This window comes from Gymnoscopelus microlampas (assembly GCF_963454915.1).
Source record: "Gymnoscopelus microlampas genome assembly, chromosome: 12".
NCBI classification, from domain to species: domain Eukaryota; kingdom Metazoa; phylum Chordata; class Actinopteri; order Myctophiformes; family Myctophidae; genus Gymnoscopelus; species Gymnoscopelus microlampas.
In genome coordinates, this window is record NC_139949.1 from 31907544 (window position 1) to 31926573 (window position 19030).

The window sequence follows — 19030 nt, forward strand, 5'->3', positions numbered from 1 at the left end:
TTTTTTACTTTACTGAAAATTGGAAATACTCCAGTACTTTAACTTCTCCACTGCATCTCAGAGGCAAATATTGTACTTTCACTCCACTACAATCATTTGAAAACGTTTTATTTGTATTATTATTACAAGACATACATTAACCACTTCAGCTCTGTACATTTCAGCCATTTGAAAATAGCCGATCTACAAGCTCACAAGGCATAGCTGGCATCGCAATGCTTTGTGAGCTTAGATGTGCTATTTTCAAATGTATACATTTGAAACCTGTGAAATGGGAGTAGCCTACTTTTACCTTTGGTACTTTAATATTTTGATGCCAATACTTTTGTAGTAAAGTAATTAATGTTAAACTCATGATTTTTCCCCACCGGAGGGCTTTGCCCACTTTTCTTCTGCTATACTCCTTTAACGTAAATAAATAAATACATAAATACAATCAAATATATTTCTTTAAGGATAATATGAAATTAGTTTCCTAAAAAAAAGATAGTCTCCCTCTGCGGGGCACTTCTCCTCCTCCTCCTCCCTCCACCCCCACTCCCCCCAGATAGTGTCCCCCGCATGGAGACGTGGCAGCTCCATTGGTCATATGATTACACTCCACCGAACCAAACCCCACCCGTGTTATCGTCCAGTCTGCAAACCGTTCCGGGCGGCTGGTCAACACGTAAAAAAACAACACCACCGTGTTCATTTCGTGCAGCAGATGACATAGTATTTTTCGCCGTATTTTAACGGTCCCAGACCCCGTTCTTTTCTCAGAATAGCTACACCTTAAATGCAACACATAGGAGCGGTGGTGGTGGTGGTGGCTGGCGGTGACCACCCAAAATAGTATCGTTTTTTTAGACGTTTAAACTGCTGACGTTTCCAGAGCTTCAAATAGCTTCCGTTTTCCACTGGCACTGATTGGACTGTTCTGAATCTGGACAAGAAGAAGAACCGTCCACACTTCAATGGAGGAACAGCCCAAAGATCTGCTGCGGGCTCCAGCACCACCACCACCACCACACACAGAGAGACATCAGGGACAGCAGCACCAAGGAGACACAGACACAGACAAGCCCTCTGCTCAACACACAGCTTTAATAAAACATGACCAGAGCCACAACATCCAGTACCAGCAGCACCAGGAAGCGACGACGAAGAAGAAAACAGGTTAGGGGTTGGAGAAAAAGTTAGCATACACCGTTATCATGCTAGCCTTAGTCAGCTAATGTCAGCCACACAGACGACCAAACGGGGGGCTAGCGTTATATTTGCTAGCTCGGCGACAAAATTGCAGATCTGCAAGCTCACCGCGCGTCGCTCACGCCACGCGCAGTGAGCTTGCAGATCGGCTATTTTCGCCGCGCGACGCCCTCGTACGGGCGAAGTGCAACCCAGAGGCTTTAGCTATAGCTAACTCGCGGCTAATTTTGCATACACGTAGTCGCGCGAGCGTTTCTTTCGCTCGACAAAGAATACGTTATTATCATTGCTATAACTATTTTTTGTTTGGTTTTAAACCTAAAGTAACGTTGTGAGTTGCGTCGACACTTTTTCAGTTGGAGAGAGGGGGGGGGGGGGCATCCATGTTTTTTTTTTTGGTCGAGCTAAATGAAATGGTCGCGCGACGACCGAAGTACGTTAACTAACCGTTAACTCCATCGCAGTTGAAGGTGTGTAAGCTAGATGTTAGTTAAACCGGATGAGATAACAACGCATGTTACTGGCGATGATGAAGCAACGCGAGGCCAAAAAATTGATTCCAAAAGCGACGATAAAGTTAAGCTAACGCTCGTTTAGGTGACGTTGCGTGACAGTTGGTGGGTGCTTTGACATATCGGGGATTGACCTTGTGTGCGCCGCGTTTCACCAGCCGTTCTACGTGTGCTTTCCACGGTGTGAAGGATAGCCTGCACGAGAACCGTGCATCATAGCGGTCCCAGTGTGTGTGCACGACGATGTGCAGCCAGAGATTGTTTTTTTTATTGGAACAACACCTTGTGTGGAGTTCTAGGAAAACATGCCGGCTCCACTGGAATGTTCCGTGGATCCATTTCCTGTCGGCCATGTTAGAGTATTAGTGTAAGCTAATGCTAAAGTTAACCTGCACAGCTAGCATAGATATTTCCCGTCACGCTCGCTTAGTGTTTTTAACTCGATATAGGGAACGGGCATAGGGAGGAGTCGAGGCGGAGCCTAGCTACCAGTGACGTATTTCGGCAGCCATCTTACTTAGCCTCGTATCAATAACAACATTGACAGTTACTCACAACGTGTCCTGAACGCACAGTCTGTGTAAAGTCTACAACACATTAAAGGACAGAAGATGGACCGGGCAATGCATGACATTACCATACAGAGAGAAGCTGAACGCGGACGCAAAGGCACGCTACCTGGGAAAAATGTCATTACATCTGTGCCCCTGTAATGACAGTGCCCAGTCAGAGTCACAATCATTCATTTCATATTGGTTCACCTGAACCGAAAATAAAATATAGTCATCTTGAGTACTGATTATCTATATATTATTATTATTATTAGCGAAGTATTATTATTATTATTATTATTATTATTATTATTATTATATTGTTCATTCATTAATCATTGAGCTAGTAAGTGAATGGAACGGGACCTGTGTTGCCAGATTTCGCGAGAGAAATAAGCAACCAGGTATATGAAAACAAGCAAGAAGTGGCTTTGTGACATTGGCTACTTGAAAAAAATAGCCGATCTACAAGCTCACGTGAGCTTGTACATAGGCTATTTAAAAAAAAACTCTTGCAATAAAATAAACAATATTTGGATTTTTTTTTAAACATTCTAACAACACAAATGCTCCCTGGCACAGACAATATTCATGACAATATTTGAGAACCACTGGTTTATTTTTATTTTTTTTGGAAACAAGCCTAAATAAGCAATAACACTTTATAAATAAGCCACACAAAAAACGCAACCCGTCTCAAATACCAATTTTACAAGCAACTTAACAGAAAAAGCCAGAAAAAGTTCTGCCCAAAGTCGCTTATAATAAGCCGACATGGCAACGCTGATTCTCTCCCAGAAACGGTCTTATCAACACAACATGTTTATATTTTTATTGTGTGCTGTCATGCTTGTTTGAACACGGGTAGAGAGCCTAAATGTGTTTGTTTCATTGTATTTAAGATATTCGATATAAATTCTTTTTTTTTTAATGCCAGATTTAGCTAATACTGCCGTAAACGTCCCATTCAAACTGCTAGCCTAGCCACTTAGCCGATGCTCTGCTCTGAGACTCTGAGCACAACAGATGTTTATATTTTTATTGTGTGCTGTCATGCTTGTTTGAGCACAGAAGCATATGTGTTAGAGATTATACAAGTTAGATATAGATAGAAGAGAGGTGGAAGATAATGTACATCGTCTACACATTGCTGCTTGCTGAACGAGCAGGACTACAGAGTGTTGTACAAGGATGTACTAGCGTGACCAGATAGATAGTAGAGAGATGGAAGATCATGTACACAGTGTCTACACTTGCTGCTTGCTGAGAACAACGAGCACAGGACTACAGAGTGATGTACCAGGATGTACCAGCGCGACCACAAAGATAGTAGAGAGATGGAAGATCATGTACACCATCTACACTTGCTGCATGCTCACTACAGAGTGATGTACGGATGTACCAGCGCGACCAAACAAGCTAAGGCTTATGGCGGCCAAAGTGGGCGGAGTTAACGGCGTGACGAAACTGTGACATCGCTACGCCCTTTCCCTATAGATACATTGGTTGTCTTACATTTGTATCAATTGATGCTAGTTCCCTCTTATACCGCATATGAACGATTTGCGGTGTTAAAGTTGGAAAACTTGGGTGACGGTAGTTGTCATAGGCTATTGCTAATGCTGTGTATGTTTCTTTCGGGTGGGCCTGTTGCATGTTGTGCTGTCAGTCTGAAATCACGCGAACAGCTCGCAGTATGGTTGCTTCAAATGACACGCTTAGGCCAACACTGATTGATCAATGCTTGCTGTTCACCCAGACAAGCTATGAACAATTTTGCTAATACTTTCTAGCTGCCAAATCCAAACTATAAGTGAAAATCGCCTGCTCTGTACGGTCTATTACACAAAAGTATCACGGTTTCCCCAACAGCCTGGGCATGCTATGATTTGAGGTGTTGTACTATTGAATAAATAGTTTATGCACAGGTATAATAAGCAAATACATCCACATACAGCTACATGAGCCACATTTTTTTTTTTTACATGAGTCATGTTTTTTGTTTTGTTGACTTGATAGTGCACTTTTAATTTTTAGCTTGGAAGCAAACTATAGAACAGCAGAAACACATTTTATTTCCAGATGTGAACAATATTTAGATACTCATTCTCTACATGAATCAATTGAATGCAAGTGTGAGCTGTAAGACCAGAACTGTAGTAAAGAAACATCATGTACTTAAGCAAGTTAAAATGCAAATTGAACTCTAGACCGTTAATCGTACCTACACACAACTCAACTATGCTACATTCATTGGCTTATAAATACATTCAATATAAATGCTGTACGCAGCAATCCCTAAAATGGCAAAAGAGAGGGTAATGGCAAATTATCTTACAAAAACTGCAGAAATGTACTTAATGATCCTTGACCCAGACCACAGTAATTGTTCAAGGCACTTTTGTGGCAAAGGGGGTAACTGAATCAGAAATACTTTCCATAGCCAAATGCCCTCAGTATTGTATATAAATTAACCTCTTTTCTGTCACTATGATGCAGCCTAATTATTTATGTAGGATGGGATTAAAATTAACGGGTGTTTTGCTGTCTTCATCAGTACCAAACATTCCCAGCGCCAGTCACAGATGTAATTTAACAGTTATTTAAATGGATAGATGGACATATTGTTGACGTATACTGTAGGTGGGAAAATGACATGCATTACCTTTTTGAGTGAGCAATAAGACTACAAGCATTACTTTTGTAGTCTTTTGCAACTTTTTTCCTATTCGGAGCAGGGCCACCACTGAATGTAGTTATGAATGTAGAGTTGACAGTGCTTTAACTTTTCCCACAATGGATTTTAACCTGATTGTACTTCCCTTTTCAGGTAATAGAAAAATAAACATCGGTGAGGAAGAGGATACTGTTGCTATGTCGTTTCCCTCCAGCAGCAATGGTAACAGACACATGATAAATACAAACGTGAAACAGAAGGCGACACAAAAGCTGTACACAACTGCTCCAAAAGTGAGCGGCAAAGGTTTGGACCATAAGAAGAATATGGACCTAAAAAATGACAAGGAAAAGGCCCTGGATTTGCATCACACTGAGGGCCAGTCATTGGATAAGAAAGACCCTATATTGCTTCAAAATGGCATTGTAAACTGTGGCTTCATTACAAATGGTTATTCAAGCAAGCAGTCGCTGGACAATGATGGCAGTGGCTCCGAAGGTGGATATACTACTCCTAAGAAACGCAAGGCCAGATGTAACAGCATTAAGCACATTGAGAATATGAGTAAAGAAAAGGAGAAGGACATGCAGCAGGGAAACGCAACACAGGATTCTGGGGCTTTTAATCCAGAGACGGAGAAGGGAGTAAATTCGAGACTGGATGGCTTCAGGCCTGTCCATAAAGTAGAAGTTCACTCAGCAGCTAGACGGGCAGTTACCTCTGAGACTCCAATGGGTGAATCTCAGAGGAAAAACTCGGATGGCAAACCTGTAGGCACCTTTGGTAAGAAGTTTGAGGAAAGGCACAAAGCAAAGCTTTCCTCTTCAAAAGAGGACTCATGGACTTTGTTCAAGCCCCCTCCAGTATTTCCTGTGGACAATAGCAGTGCTAAAATTGTGCCCAAGATCAGTTATGCAAGTAAAGTAAAGGAGAACCTCAACAAAGCCCAAGGTGGAGCCGAGACGCTGCCTCCGCCTGTTAGACTGTCACAGGTCCCCATGTCAGCTATGAAAACGATCACCTCAGCTAGCTTTACTAATGGTCCTGTTTCTGGTAATGGAAACAGCTGCCCATCAATGGGTACCTTCTTTGCCCCTGCTGCTAGTAGTATTCCACCAGCCCCTTCTCTCCCAAGTGGTGAGAATGTAGCATCTCCTTTGGACAGTAACTGTAGCTCTACAACCAGTGCTGTGGATGCAGAAGTTTACGAGCCTAGAAAGTGTACTCTTTTAATTTACCCTTTAAATATGCAACCTGTGCTCCCTAGTGCTCGCCAACTTGATGCACCGGCTGCTCAGACAAATCAGAAAGCCTTGGGCGATATCTTCCAGAATCAGTGGGGACTTTCCTTCATCAATGAGCCGAGCTTGGGCGCAGAAGGAGGAAATGGGCAACTTACTGTGGAGGATAAACCTACTGTGGTCACATTTCACGGAGAGTGTTCCCCTGTTTCAGCCCAGGTTGCCCAGCCATGCCTTGACTCTAGCTCATCAATCCCAGAGCCATTGACATTGGCTCAAGACCCAGAGAAAAGGACTTGTGTCCCTAGCGTTTGTGCAGTGGCTGAGGAAGAAACAAAGACCCATCTACGCGGCCAGGATAAAACAAAAGTGGAGGCCAAGAGTCCAGGTTGTTCTGTGTTGGTCCCCAGTAAAGACAATGGTGCTAAGCATGTGCAGGGCCTACTGACCACCTTGTCATTTGGCTCATCTAAAGAGCAGGCCCATTCAAAAAACCTTGATAGAAGGTGTAGCTGGGGTCCCTTCGATGTTAAAGCTGCTGTCACTTATCACACTAAAGGTAACTTTCATCAGCTTATCTCTTCATCATTTCTCTATTGATAATACTCTGATGTGTAGTAGGGCAGAGCAATTAACCGGAAATGTATCGAAACCGATATAGATTCAATAACCGACTTGATCTTGCTCATGGAGGTTGATAGAATAATTGAGAATCAATTTATTTTGTGTAGTTTTTTAAAATATATATTTATTTATTATATATTAACACATTGACTTAAACAAATTATAAGATTTTTTTAAATAATTGACTAAAGTGATAAGTCTGATTAAAGGCATGGTAAGCGATATTTTTGGTCAAAACAAAGTTTTTTGTTAAAATATTAAACTAAAGCTCTACATTCGGATAGTAATTATTGCTATAGAGTGATTGTTCAATAACGGGGTCCCTCATCTCTCAGGCTCTTTAATAAACCGAAAATACATTTTCAGGTGTGGTGGGGGGCACATTTCCAACCAATCAGGAGAGAGTACCCATTTTCAGCTTTTTATATTTAGTTTCAATTTTGTCTGCTCATTTCTGTGTGTCATCACTTCCAATTTCACTTGTTTATCATGTATGAGTTCTCTCTTCCTGATTGGATAAAATTGTTACCCGGATCTGAAAATGAAACCCGAAATTTTGTCTTTATTAAAGAACTGGAGAGACAGGGAGACCCTGTTTCTGAACTAACACTCCATAGCAATGATTACCATCAGAATATATAGTTTTCTTTAAAACTTATTTTAACAAAGGAATATTACTTACCCTACCTTTAACCACTTATCATATTTCGTTGTACAATGGTGGCGTACAAAAATAGATAAAATAGCCGATCTACAAACTCAATGCGTTGCATCGTGACAAAGCTTGTAGATCTGCTATTTTCACTTTTTTTTTAAATATAATTGTTCATTAATCGTGATATTGATTTGAACATCGCCCAGCCCTAATGTTTAGCCTGAAAGTGTATTGTGTGTGTGTGCTGGCTGTTTTTGAGTGTCTTGATCTAATACTCTTCATTTGCCTTTGACAGAAATGGAATACATTTTCAACTTGCAAAAACAAGGTAAATTATATTCACTGGTTTACGTTTAAATAATTCTATTTAGGTATTTTAGATGTGAAATAATTACAAAAGTGCCAAAATTGTACTTAAAAATTATTACAAAATGTAAACAGGTCAGCACTGATGTGGAAGAGGTCCGATAAAGAAAGTTACTGAATTGACGTCGAGTCAATTTGTTTATCTCCTCACCATAAATTCAACCGCACAAGTCACTACTAAGAAATGTCCTTGAATGTGTAGCATGTTTGTCAGAACCAAATTGGATAAGACTTCCATCCATTTGTCCATCAGTCAAGCTTTGACAAAGAGGATACCACTACTGCTTCTATTTTATGCAAAGCTAACAGAAAAAAACCCTACCATTACTGCTTCTGTTTTATGCAGAGTTAACAGAAAAGCCAGAAGCCATGGCACCCGGACACAAGGGGGCCAAATGGATTTAAAAAGCATACACGTTTGTCTTTGGATGCAAGTTTCAACTTGTCTAATCATGTGTTATCTTTCTCTCCCGATGTCTCACTCTAGATCCAAAAAGAGTAGTGGTTTATGATGAGACCAAGGATGGACCTAATCAGTGAGGTAGATTGCCCACAGTACTAACCTACTCCTCTCCTGGGTGCTGCAGTTCTCTACCACGGATGTCATGATCCTGTTGGATAACTAAATTGACTGTGAGAAATAGACATTTGTGTGTCATAATGGAATATGTTTGGGACATGGGGTGGAATGATGGACCTTTGGGGGCATCAGGTGGTTGGACTTAATTCAGAAACACAGACTCGAAAGAAGTGTGCAGGAGTTATGTGGTGCCTCTCCAAATTATATGAATGGACACTAGCGACACTGCGCTGTGATAGACATGCTGTGTCATAGCTCTTTACAAATATTGGGAGTATCTCAAAGGAGGTGTTGGACTGCACCTCCCAAGCCTTTATCCTGTTGTCCATTGAACTGTGGCAACTGTCAGTGTGACTGTAGGCTGCCTCAATCATTTTGTTTCTCCATGCATTCAATTAGTTCCTTGTAGATATATTTTAAAATTTCCACAGCATCTGTGTGCAAATTCGAAATCATCACAAAAGACGAGAACACACTTTGAAAAGAATGCCTTGAACTTGTGAAACTGAATGGTTAGCAGTCATGTTAAACTGCAAATTGAGTGAACGTTGAGCGGTATTGTCAGGCCCTATCCAGTGAGGGACAACATTTGTCTTAATTACATGGAGGAAATTAGAATGCCCAGTAAATAACTGCTTGCTCTGCTCTCTCCCATGACACTATTTGTCCTACATGATACACTGCAGTGTGATACATGCTGCATAAGGACCCCAGAGCACAGAAAACAGAAGTGCCAGATGTGAACGAAAGCCACGCTCCTTCATTTCTGTTGTTCCATACTGGGTGTACTAACAGTTTTAGAATCAGGTTTTGGTTCAATGTCTTCATCAAAGTCTTTTACTTTTATCCTTTAAAACTCCATACATTTCATGTGATCAAATGATATAAGTTTCGTTCAACCTATTCTTAAATTCAGATTCATACAGTATACCGTATCATATTATATGAATCATTATATTATGTGAATATTAGAGTTTAGGGATATGGTGAATGTGACGAGCACAGAATGCCACTTGGGGTATCATAAGTGGTATTCTGTGTTTTGAGCATTTTTTTGAAAAGGAAGACTCAGGATGTCCATGCAAATTATTTTTGCTACATTTTCTCCATTAGGAAAATGGTTAATTTACATTTGTTCCCAAGTCTTTTTTTTTTTTTTTTCATTCTTCAAAACCTGTTGAAATTCACTATCTTTTGCTAACTCAGCATTGTTCTTCAACTGTCTGCCTGAGAAAATTACTATGGCATTGTATGTCTTGCATGTTTACTGGTGGAGATGAGTAAATCAGAAGGTCACTGTTCATTACCACACAAAGATAACAGTAACAACACATTTGCAATACTAATCCAGGGTCCCTGACTAGCCACTTTGTCATATTGTGTTAAAATGTGAAGATAAATAGTACTACGTATTATGTTATACTGTGGATATTCTTAGTTTGCAAATGAGTGTGCAATAACACCATGCAGTCCCTATAGCTTGTGAAATGGGTTATATGGGACCTCAAAAACATCACACAAAATGCAGTTTTTGCCTGTAGTAGTTAATTGGCATATTTCTGTGTCCCAAAAGTTTAAGATGTTGTGATCTTATCAATTAAATAAACTCTTGCATAGTTTAAATATTGTGAAATCAGTTTAGTAGACAAGGCTTTTTCAAAAGTTCTATACAAGTCTAGGGAGCCCAAATTACGCAACATGCTAATTGGTTGGCCATGGCATTATGTTAATACAATCTCCAGGATTGGTTATCGGATAAGGACGATAATTATTCAAGTTTCCTTCGTCTAGAATATGTGATTTGGTTTGTGTGGATTAATAGCACTTTATGTAAACTAATTGCTTTTATCTTTTAATTACAAGAGAGATCTATATGTACTGATGAGAAACTCCTTGAAAGAATGGCTCTGGGCTGTTACTTTTCAGAAAAATAAGATAAATACAGAACTATTAAATGTAACTCAGGTAGTGTTGATAAAGCCATGACTATGTTAAATATTTTCTTTTTTTTCTTTTGTTCCCTGCCAAATGGTCCCTGTCATGTAATGTGCCCAAATTTAAAATGGTTTAAATGCTTAATTGGAGTCCTGTTGTATAATCTCATATGCTGTAACAGAACACCAAATTATTTCATTTGATGAAAGTTGTCATGGCTTGCAATTGATCATTGTAAGCTGTAAGCCTTTGAATTTCACTTAGTGAAGCACATTTCTCTGCATTGATTTCCTTGAATTGAACATAATCTTGCAGTTTTTGATGATTCAGTTTTCGTTTGTTTATGGTGTAGCAAGTCTTATTTTATCAAGCGGCTACAATCTAGCTCTGAGCTTTCAAGTCTAGTTCTTTCCTATGTTTGATGATTAGGCCATGTCACAACTTGTATTAAACACAGGTAGGGAACTGTAAGACATAATTGCAATTATGTTTTGTACAACTTTGACCTTTCACTTCCCTCTGGCTAAGCCCTGGTAGCCGTCTAGAATTTATGCTTTGTGTTTTTGTTCCATTGTACATTGCGTGACGGATGAGTGTTCCATTGTACATTGCGTGACTGATGTGTGTATTTTCAGATAATGAGAACAAAATGGTCTTACCTGGTCAATGAGGTGTTTCTGAATGCATGTTGTCCATTAATATTTATACTTTGTGTGTTTTTAACGATAGCCGAAAATCTGGCATAAATATTGGCATTGTGTTCTCTTTTGAATGCCCATGCTCGATAGACAAAGTGACTCAATCAGGCTCCCATCATCTAAATGTCTGTAATGTATGAATATACAGTGCAATGCATTGAACCGGTCTCAAACTATAAATTGCATCTGAATGGACAGTGAACAGTTCTACGTGCTTCTAAATGTAAAACAGGGTGGTCAAAATCAGTATGTGAGTTTTAACTTTTGTCTTATGGTGAATGGCCTTTGAGCAGTTTTTTTTTGTTTTTGTTTTGAGGATTGTCCTGGCTACAGGGAAATCAGATGTCACACACCACCTGCACCAAGGCTCCTCATATTTTAAGGCACTTAATACAGCATCAAGGCTATACTGAATATGCATTAAAGAAAAGATAGACATTATTTAACATTGTACGTAGCCTGCAAAACCAAAAACTGGCTCTTGATAGTGGAGTATATGGTAATACAATGATGGGGGGGTGTTGGTGTGCTTGAACATGTGGATTCTTTGTTTTCTCCTCCCCCCTCAGGATGTGCAATCACCTCAAGGATGCTGAAGCAGGCCTCTGGGTTTTGAATGAGTTTGGCCATTTGGCCTTGTTTGTGGGCGTGTGCATAGTGAGTTCTTCCTATTATATGCAAGTTCCCCTTATTTTAAAAGAAAGATCTGTTTCATGTTCAGGTGCCTGTGTGATAAATATACTTTTACAGCGATTTTGATTGTTTAAAAACTGCTTCCAGCATATATCCGTGCCATGTTTTTTTTTTTCTTCCCTGTAATGTTTGCTAGTCAAATGTTCTTACAGCTGTCTTTATTTCTTTAACTGACATGGAAGTAGTTGAAAGCAATGTGCGTTTTAGATGTTTGCTAGATTTTTAACTGTTATGGCTTGAAAATTGTGTGACCGAAAGCCAAAATCACTTTGAATGGGACTGATTTTTGTGAGAACTGCTTGCTGATGTATAGACATGCCAGTCCATCGTCAAGTTAAGGTCAGAGGTAGCACATTTTTAATTTGAACTGATTTAACAATACATATTTTAACTTTGTGTATGTTTTTAAATACTAAGTTTATTTTTGAATTGTCACTTAATTTATCCATAGATGCACAATTAGTATCAAACTACTTTATTTCAGAGGATTATGATAGGGAGAATTACGATTTCTCATTTTTGATCATACAGTTTTAGACTGTTTAGTTGTTGATCAAGACTGAAGTAGACCTATTTTTCCCATATAGCATCAATATTAATATATTTGAAGCTGATGGTAAATGCTACTCTTTTCAACACATTTTATACAAATTACTTTAACGATTTTCCTCAAATAGTCATGGTGAAGTAATGGGAAAACCGTACATCAAGTGTTCCTGTTAATGCATTGCTCCCCCCTGCCCCCCTGTGTATTGTTAATTATATTGTAAGGAGAGTGAGTTATGGGGTATTAACTTACAGTTTGACAACTCTAAATCTGCTTTCGCCAAAGTTGCACAACTCAGATATTCAGCTACTTTACTTTATGACCCACGCACAGATAGGTGATGTGATGCCCAGCTTTGTGACAATCTGCAGGGCTTGGGAGGATCTTTGAGGAGTCAATACTGTAGCAGCTGAATGTCATTTCATGAGTGTGATATGACTTATGGTATGAGCAAGGAGAAATTATTAGAGAGAAACTAATACCTAAAGTGCTGCTGCTTCATCCAGTAATCAATTGTCTGTAAAGGGAAATGCTGGACTTGGTGTTTGTGCTCAATTTTAAAACTGTCCCTCTTACTGCTGTGTTTGCCTCTGGGGAAGACTTTCTCTTTTTCTTTTGGGGGGGTACTTTTTAATGTTCCTCTGGCACCTGAGAGGTACAGTATTTACACTTACAAACATGGGGCATAACCATGAGCATTGCGCGTCTTAACAGGATTCTGTTCTGCAAATGTTTGTGTGGAGAGGTGATAGGCTATGTGGTGCCGAGTCATGTTCGTTCTGTTTCTCTGTGTCATCTCAAATGGCTATGTGCTTGTTGATGCATTATAAGTTTGCTTCTCCTCTTTCACCTCTTCACTTCTAGCCCCCAGAAAATAAGGCGGTTGACCATATTCAGACGGTGGCCATTTTGCTCTTACAGTACACCCCCACCCAAGGGGTGGGCAGAGTTTCCCCAACCATGTGTCAGAATAGCAAAATAGCTGCCCTGTCAAAATGGTCAATTGCAACTCTTTCTCAAATGTCTTACAACTTGACATTTACAGTTTTTAAGTGTGCAGTCTGATTGTTTAATTATTTTTTTCTTTGAATTTAACAAGTGTCACATTACAATGTTCCTTTTTTAAAAGCATGATAATAACCCTCAAATTCCAAACAATGTAATAGATTTAATTCAATTAAAAAAACAAGTGTTCACAATTTTAGTTTCCATTAAAATGTCAAATTTTCATTAAGAATTGTGTATGGTGTCAGTTCTGTGTATATTGGTCAACATTTTTACAAGAAAATATGAAATGGGATTTTAAAAAGTGGATACTCGCAAAATAGGCTGCTTTTAATATTGACTTAAATCAAATGTTAAAATGCTACTAAGTAATTGTATAAATTCTAGAAATGTGAGACTTTACAAGCCAAGGAAACAGTGAATAACTACTGGCCTAGTATAGTCTGCAGCTTATATACTGTTTAATTTAGTTTCCCCTCAATTTACAATCCTAGTATCAATCCTACACTATGCTTTAAACCTTTGCCTATTGTTTTTTTGCCCATGCCATCGGAATTGGGACTCTTCATGTGTTGAAGGCTTTTAACCTTAGGATCCGCCCTGTTAAGCACAATGCTGAGTCATTATGAACACAATGAATGTGAGAAAATATTTAAAGGGCAAGTTCAACTATTTTAGACATGTTGCGTCTTACATACTGTGTAGGCTACCTATAATAGCACTTAGACCTGCAGTGAATTTAAGCTCCAGATTTTGCCAATATGAAGCATTCCAAACGGAATGTCAATGTTTGTCAAAACCAGTGAAAAAAATGCATGCCTGTGAAAGTGCTATGGTGACCACCTGCCGTATTTGCCTTCACAGCACAAAAGCTGTAGCAAGGCACCTTTCACTCAGTAATGGATCTTCTCCCAAACTCTCCTGCAGGCTCATGACATCTGAACTGACCGTCTGCTAAACTAATTTAGATCCTTGCCGGTGCAGGCGGGGCTGTGAGCATATCATTTCAATTCAGCTAATATTTATTTTCTAGGTGTAAGTAGGCATAAAGCAATACAATTATGTAAACTCCTCTTATGATGAATAAGGCCAGCCTCTGAGAAAAAGAAGTGGGCACTAAACAACCATTCCACTTCTAAATATCTTGCAGAAAAAACATCTTATTCTTGAATCTGAAAATGCAGTCATATGAAGGACATGTTGAACTATGAGAAATATCTTGCCATCTCATCCTATATTAACATTTACTTAAGGGAGGACCGACTGGGGCCGGCCGGTGACACTATGCTCATCATGTCACTATGACTCAGCTATAACCATAATTATAAGGATTCTCAATGCAGCTACACCCAAATATGGAGCGTGTTGTCTAACCTCATTGTGTCGTCATGGCATCAGGCGCAAACAAATCAGTCAGCTCCATATATGGGCACAAAAGGGAGCATGCCCATATATGGGCATATACTGATGACACCAACAATCTCCATATATGGGCATCAAAGGGACAAGGACTAATAGATCCGGTTGTCCAGGGCCATAGATCCAACCGCTATGCCCATAAATGGTCATGTGCATATATGGGACCGAACGACTTCAAACTCGGCGCACGCAGCGTAAAGGACTAGAGGTGCCCACAGTCGAATAATTCGGATAACGACTAAAGGCTGGTCGCTCTCACGCCAGTGATTATGAAGTGCTTTGAGAGACTGGTGCTGGCAAACATTAAAGCCTGCATTCAGAGAGGAAGTCAGTGGCTGTATCGTGCAAGGACAATGACCTGAACCTGAATACGAAGAAGATTAAGGAGATAATCATGGACGTCAGGAAGGGAAAGCCATGTTGTCACAGGGGTCTGAGTATCAGGGGTGAGGAGGTTGAGAGGGTCACCAATTCCTCGGGGTGCACATCTCAGAGGACCTGACTTGGAGCCTCAACACCTCAAGTCTGGTTAAAGGTTCTATGACATTCATTTTCACTTTTTTTCACAGGCAAAATCCCTCAACAGCGATACCCGCAGGCAAAGATTTATTTTTTCATTGCAGTTGAAAAGGCGGTAGCACTTTACAATAATGACCCGTTATAAAGCATTTATAAACGTTTATAAGTAGTTTGTAGACTATTAACAAATCATTAACAACCTGTTTGTTGACATTCGTAAATGATTACTAAAACCTTTATAACTACAGTTACAAATCATTTGTAAAGTATTAGTAAGTAGTGAACTATTCATGAATAAGCCATTTATATACATCTGTAAAAGATTATTAAATCATTTGTAACGACCCATTCTAAAGCATTTATAAACGTTTATAAGCAGTTTGTAGACTATTAACAAATCATTAACAACCTGTTTATTGACATTCGTAAATGATTACTAAAACCTTTATAACTACGGTTACAAATCATCTATAAAGGTATTAGTAACTATTCATGAATGAGCCATGTATAATACATCTGTAAATGATTATTAAATCATTTGTAACTGATGTTACATAATATATACAAGCTATTGGTAGCTTGTTCATGTTTAACATATGCTTTGTTAAACATTCCTAAAGTATCTATAAATCCTTAGTACATGTTATTATGTGCCCTATAGTAAAGTGAAGACAGTTCATCATTTACAACTGTCTGTTAATGTGTTTGTTCATGTTTAACATGCTTTGTAAAACATTCCTAAAATCCTACTATAATTCTAGTAACCTCTGTGCGTTTGTAGTGGTGGTGGTGAAGCTACCCGGTTCTCCCCACTGGCTGGACCAATTGCTCTGATTTTGCACACAGCCATTGACCATTACCATCTGAACTTAACTGTGAAGCCCGTTTTTCAATTTCATCAAATCTCAGCTTCTTATTAGCGTTTTTGTGTCAAACACTGTCGCCATGGTTACGGGGCTGCCCAGCTATGGGACGAACTGCCTCCCGGGTTGCCAGATCATGTGCGCATATCCCCCCACGCATGCGTCGACCGGGTATGGTCTAGTATCTATAAATCCTTTGTACATGTTATTATGTGCCCTACAGTAAAGTGAAGACAGTTCATCATTTATGACTGTCTGTTAATGTGGACTTTCTCCTTACCTGTTGCAAACTACCTGGCTTTCATGAATGCAGACACCAAACAATTACTAGAATTATCATTCATGTTAAGCAAATGATGCGTAAGACATTCGTAAAGAGTATGTAAACCATTTGTGGTGTTAGGGACCAAAAAAGTCACTACAAAGTACTACCAATCAACTCTAAATTGCCTGAAACGTACTCCTAACAGGTTTTTGGGGGGACGATTTTGGCCTCCACACTTAATGATTATTTCGGATTTAACTTTCGTTTCGGTGGTGACCAACTTTCGTTTCGGTAGTTTGATTACAAAATGTAAGTAGTGTAAAAGATAATCTGACTATACTAAGTTGTTATTTGTTTGTTTAAGTCAGGCTATACTCTACTCAGAGTCATAAGTTTACAAAATGTACTAAAGTACAGTGAACGTCTGTGCGGTTTGTCTTCATCACTGAAAATAACGTACATGTAAACTGATGTCATGTGCAGTTGGGGTGAAGAAACACAACCATTTCACTCCTAATAATACCTATTTGATTTGACATCCTGACTTGCTGCTGTAGCTGAGGCTTGAACCGGTTACCTGCGGCTCACTAGTCAGTGACTCTATCCATTCACCTACAGCTGTTTCCTTGGAATCTGTGGTTCTGAAACGTTTTGTTGTCAACCCCCCAAATTGACATGTATTTGGGCAGTGGACCCCAATGTGAAAAGATGTAGTGTCAGGGCCCCCGATGAAAAAGATTTATATTTATGCTGTAACACATTTTTTTTAAAGTTATTTGTCTTGTTTGTTGTTCAAGTCAAAGCACCAGGAAGGCTGTACTTGTCAGCCATCTGTTAGCTCAATGGGTTGAGACGCAGTATTCATGATCCAGAGGCCATGAGTTCAAATCCCATTCATGTCTTTCCTATGATTCTTTCCTTTGCAGACTGGCTTCCAGAAGATCAACTGAAAAGTACCAGGAAGGCTGTACTTGTCAGCCATCTGTTAGCTCAATGGGTTGAGACGCAGTATTCATGATCCAGAGGCCATGAGTTCAAATCCCATTGATGTCTTTCCTATGATTCTTTCCTTTGCAGACTGGCTTCCAGAAGATCAACTGAAAACTACCAGGAAGGCTGTACTTGTCAGCCATCTGTTAGCTCAATGGGTTGAGACGCAGTATTCATGATCCAGAGGCCATGAGTTCAAATCCCATTGATGTCTTTCCTATGATTCTTTCCTTTGCAGACTGGCTTCCAGAAGATCAACTGAAAAGTACCAGGAAGGCTGTACTTGTCAGCCATCTGTTAGCTCAATGGGTTGAGACGCAGTATACATGATCCAGAGGCCATGAGTTCAAATCCCATTGGTGTCTTTACTGTGATGCTTTCCTTTGCAGACTAACTTCTAGAAAAACAAGTTAAAACCACCAGGAAACCTGTAACTCTCAGCCTACAGCATAGCTCAACTGGTAGAGCGTCTGTCCAATAACATGACTTGACTTGACATGAGTGGGATTCCCACTCAAGTCAAGTCAAGTCAAGTCATGTTATTGGACAGACCACCAGGAAACCTGTAACTCTCAGCCTACAGCATAGCTCAACTGGTAGAGCGTCTGTCCAATAACATGACTTGACTTGACTTGACTTGAGTGGGATTCCCACTCAAGTCAAGTCAAGTCATGTTATTGGACAGACCACCAGGAAACCTGTAACTCTCAGCCTACAGCATAGCTCAACTGGTAGAGCGTCTGTCCAATAACATGACTTGACTTGACTTGACTTGAGTGGGATTCCCACTCAAGTCAAGTCAAGTCATGTTATTGGATAGACGCTCTACCAGTTGAGCTATGCTGTAGGCTGAGAGTTACAGGTTTCCTGGTGGTTTTAACTTGTTTTTCTAGAAGTTAGTCTGCAAAGGAAAGCATCACAGTAAAGACACTAATGGGATTTGAACTCATGGCCTCTGGATCATGTATACTGCGTCTCAACCCATTGAGCTAACAGATGGCTGACAAGTACAGCCTTCCTGGTACTTTTCAGTTGATCTTCTGGAAGCCAGTCTGCAAAGGAAAGAATCATAGGAAAGACATCAATGGGATTTGAACTCATGGCCTCTGGATCATGTATACTGCGTCTCAACCCATTGAGCTAACAGATGGCTGACAAGTACAGCCTTCCTAGTACTTTTCAGTTGATCTTCTGGAAGCCAGTCTGCAAAGGAAAGAATCATAGGAAAGACATCAATGGGATTTGAACTCATGGCCTCTGGATCATGAATACTGCGTCTCAACCCATTGAGCTAACAGATGGCTGACAAGTACAGCCTTCCTGGTACTTTTCAGTTGATCTTCTGGAAGCCAGTCTGCAAAGGAAAGAATCATAGGAAAGACATGAATGGGATTTGAACTCATGGCCTCTGGATCATGTATACTGCGTCTCAACCCATTGAGCTAACAGATGGCTGACAAGTACAGCCTTCCTGGTAGTTTTCAGTTGATCTTCTGGAAGCCAGTCTGCAAAGGAAAGAATCATAGGAAAGACATGAATGGGATTTGAACTCATGGCCTCTGGATCATGTATACTGCGTCTCAACCCATTGAGCTAACAGTTGGATGACAAATATAGCCTTCCTGGTAGTTTTCAGTTGATCTTCTGGAAGCCAGTCTGCAAAGGAAAGAATCATAGGAAAGACATCAATGGGATTTGA

General features: G+C 39.8%; 1 protein-coding gene across 1 annotated transcript; it reads left to right on the forward strand.

Annotated features, from left to right (window-relative positions):
- The first annotated feature begins 604 nt into the window (after positions 1-604).
- nufip2 (nuclear FMR1 interacting protein 2) lies at positions 605-13507 on the forward strand. The gene is made up of 4 exons (XM_084075118.1): positions 605-1158; positions 5085-6731; positions 7747-7779; positions 8305-13507. The coding sequence occupies exons 1-4, from the start codon at positions 957-959 to the stop codon at positions 8355-8357; spliced, it is 1935 nt and encodes a 644-aa protein (XP_083931244.1). The 5' UTR covers positions 605-956; the 3' UTR covers positions 8358-13507.
- Positions 13508-19030: the final 5523 nt, after the last annotated feature.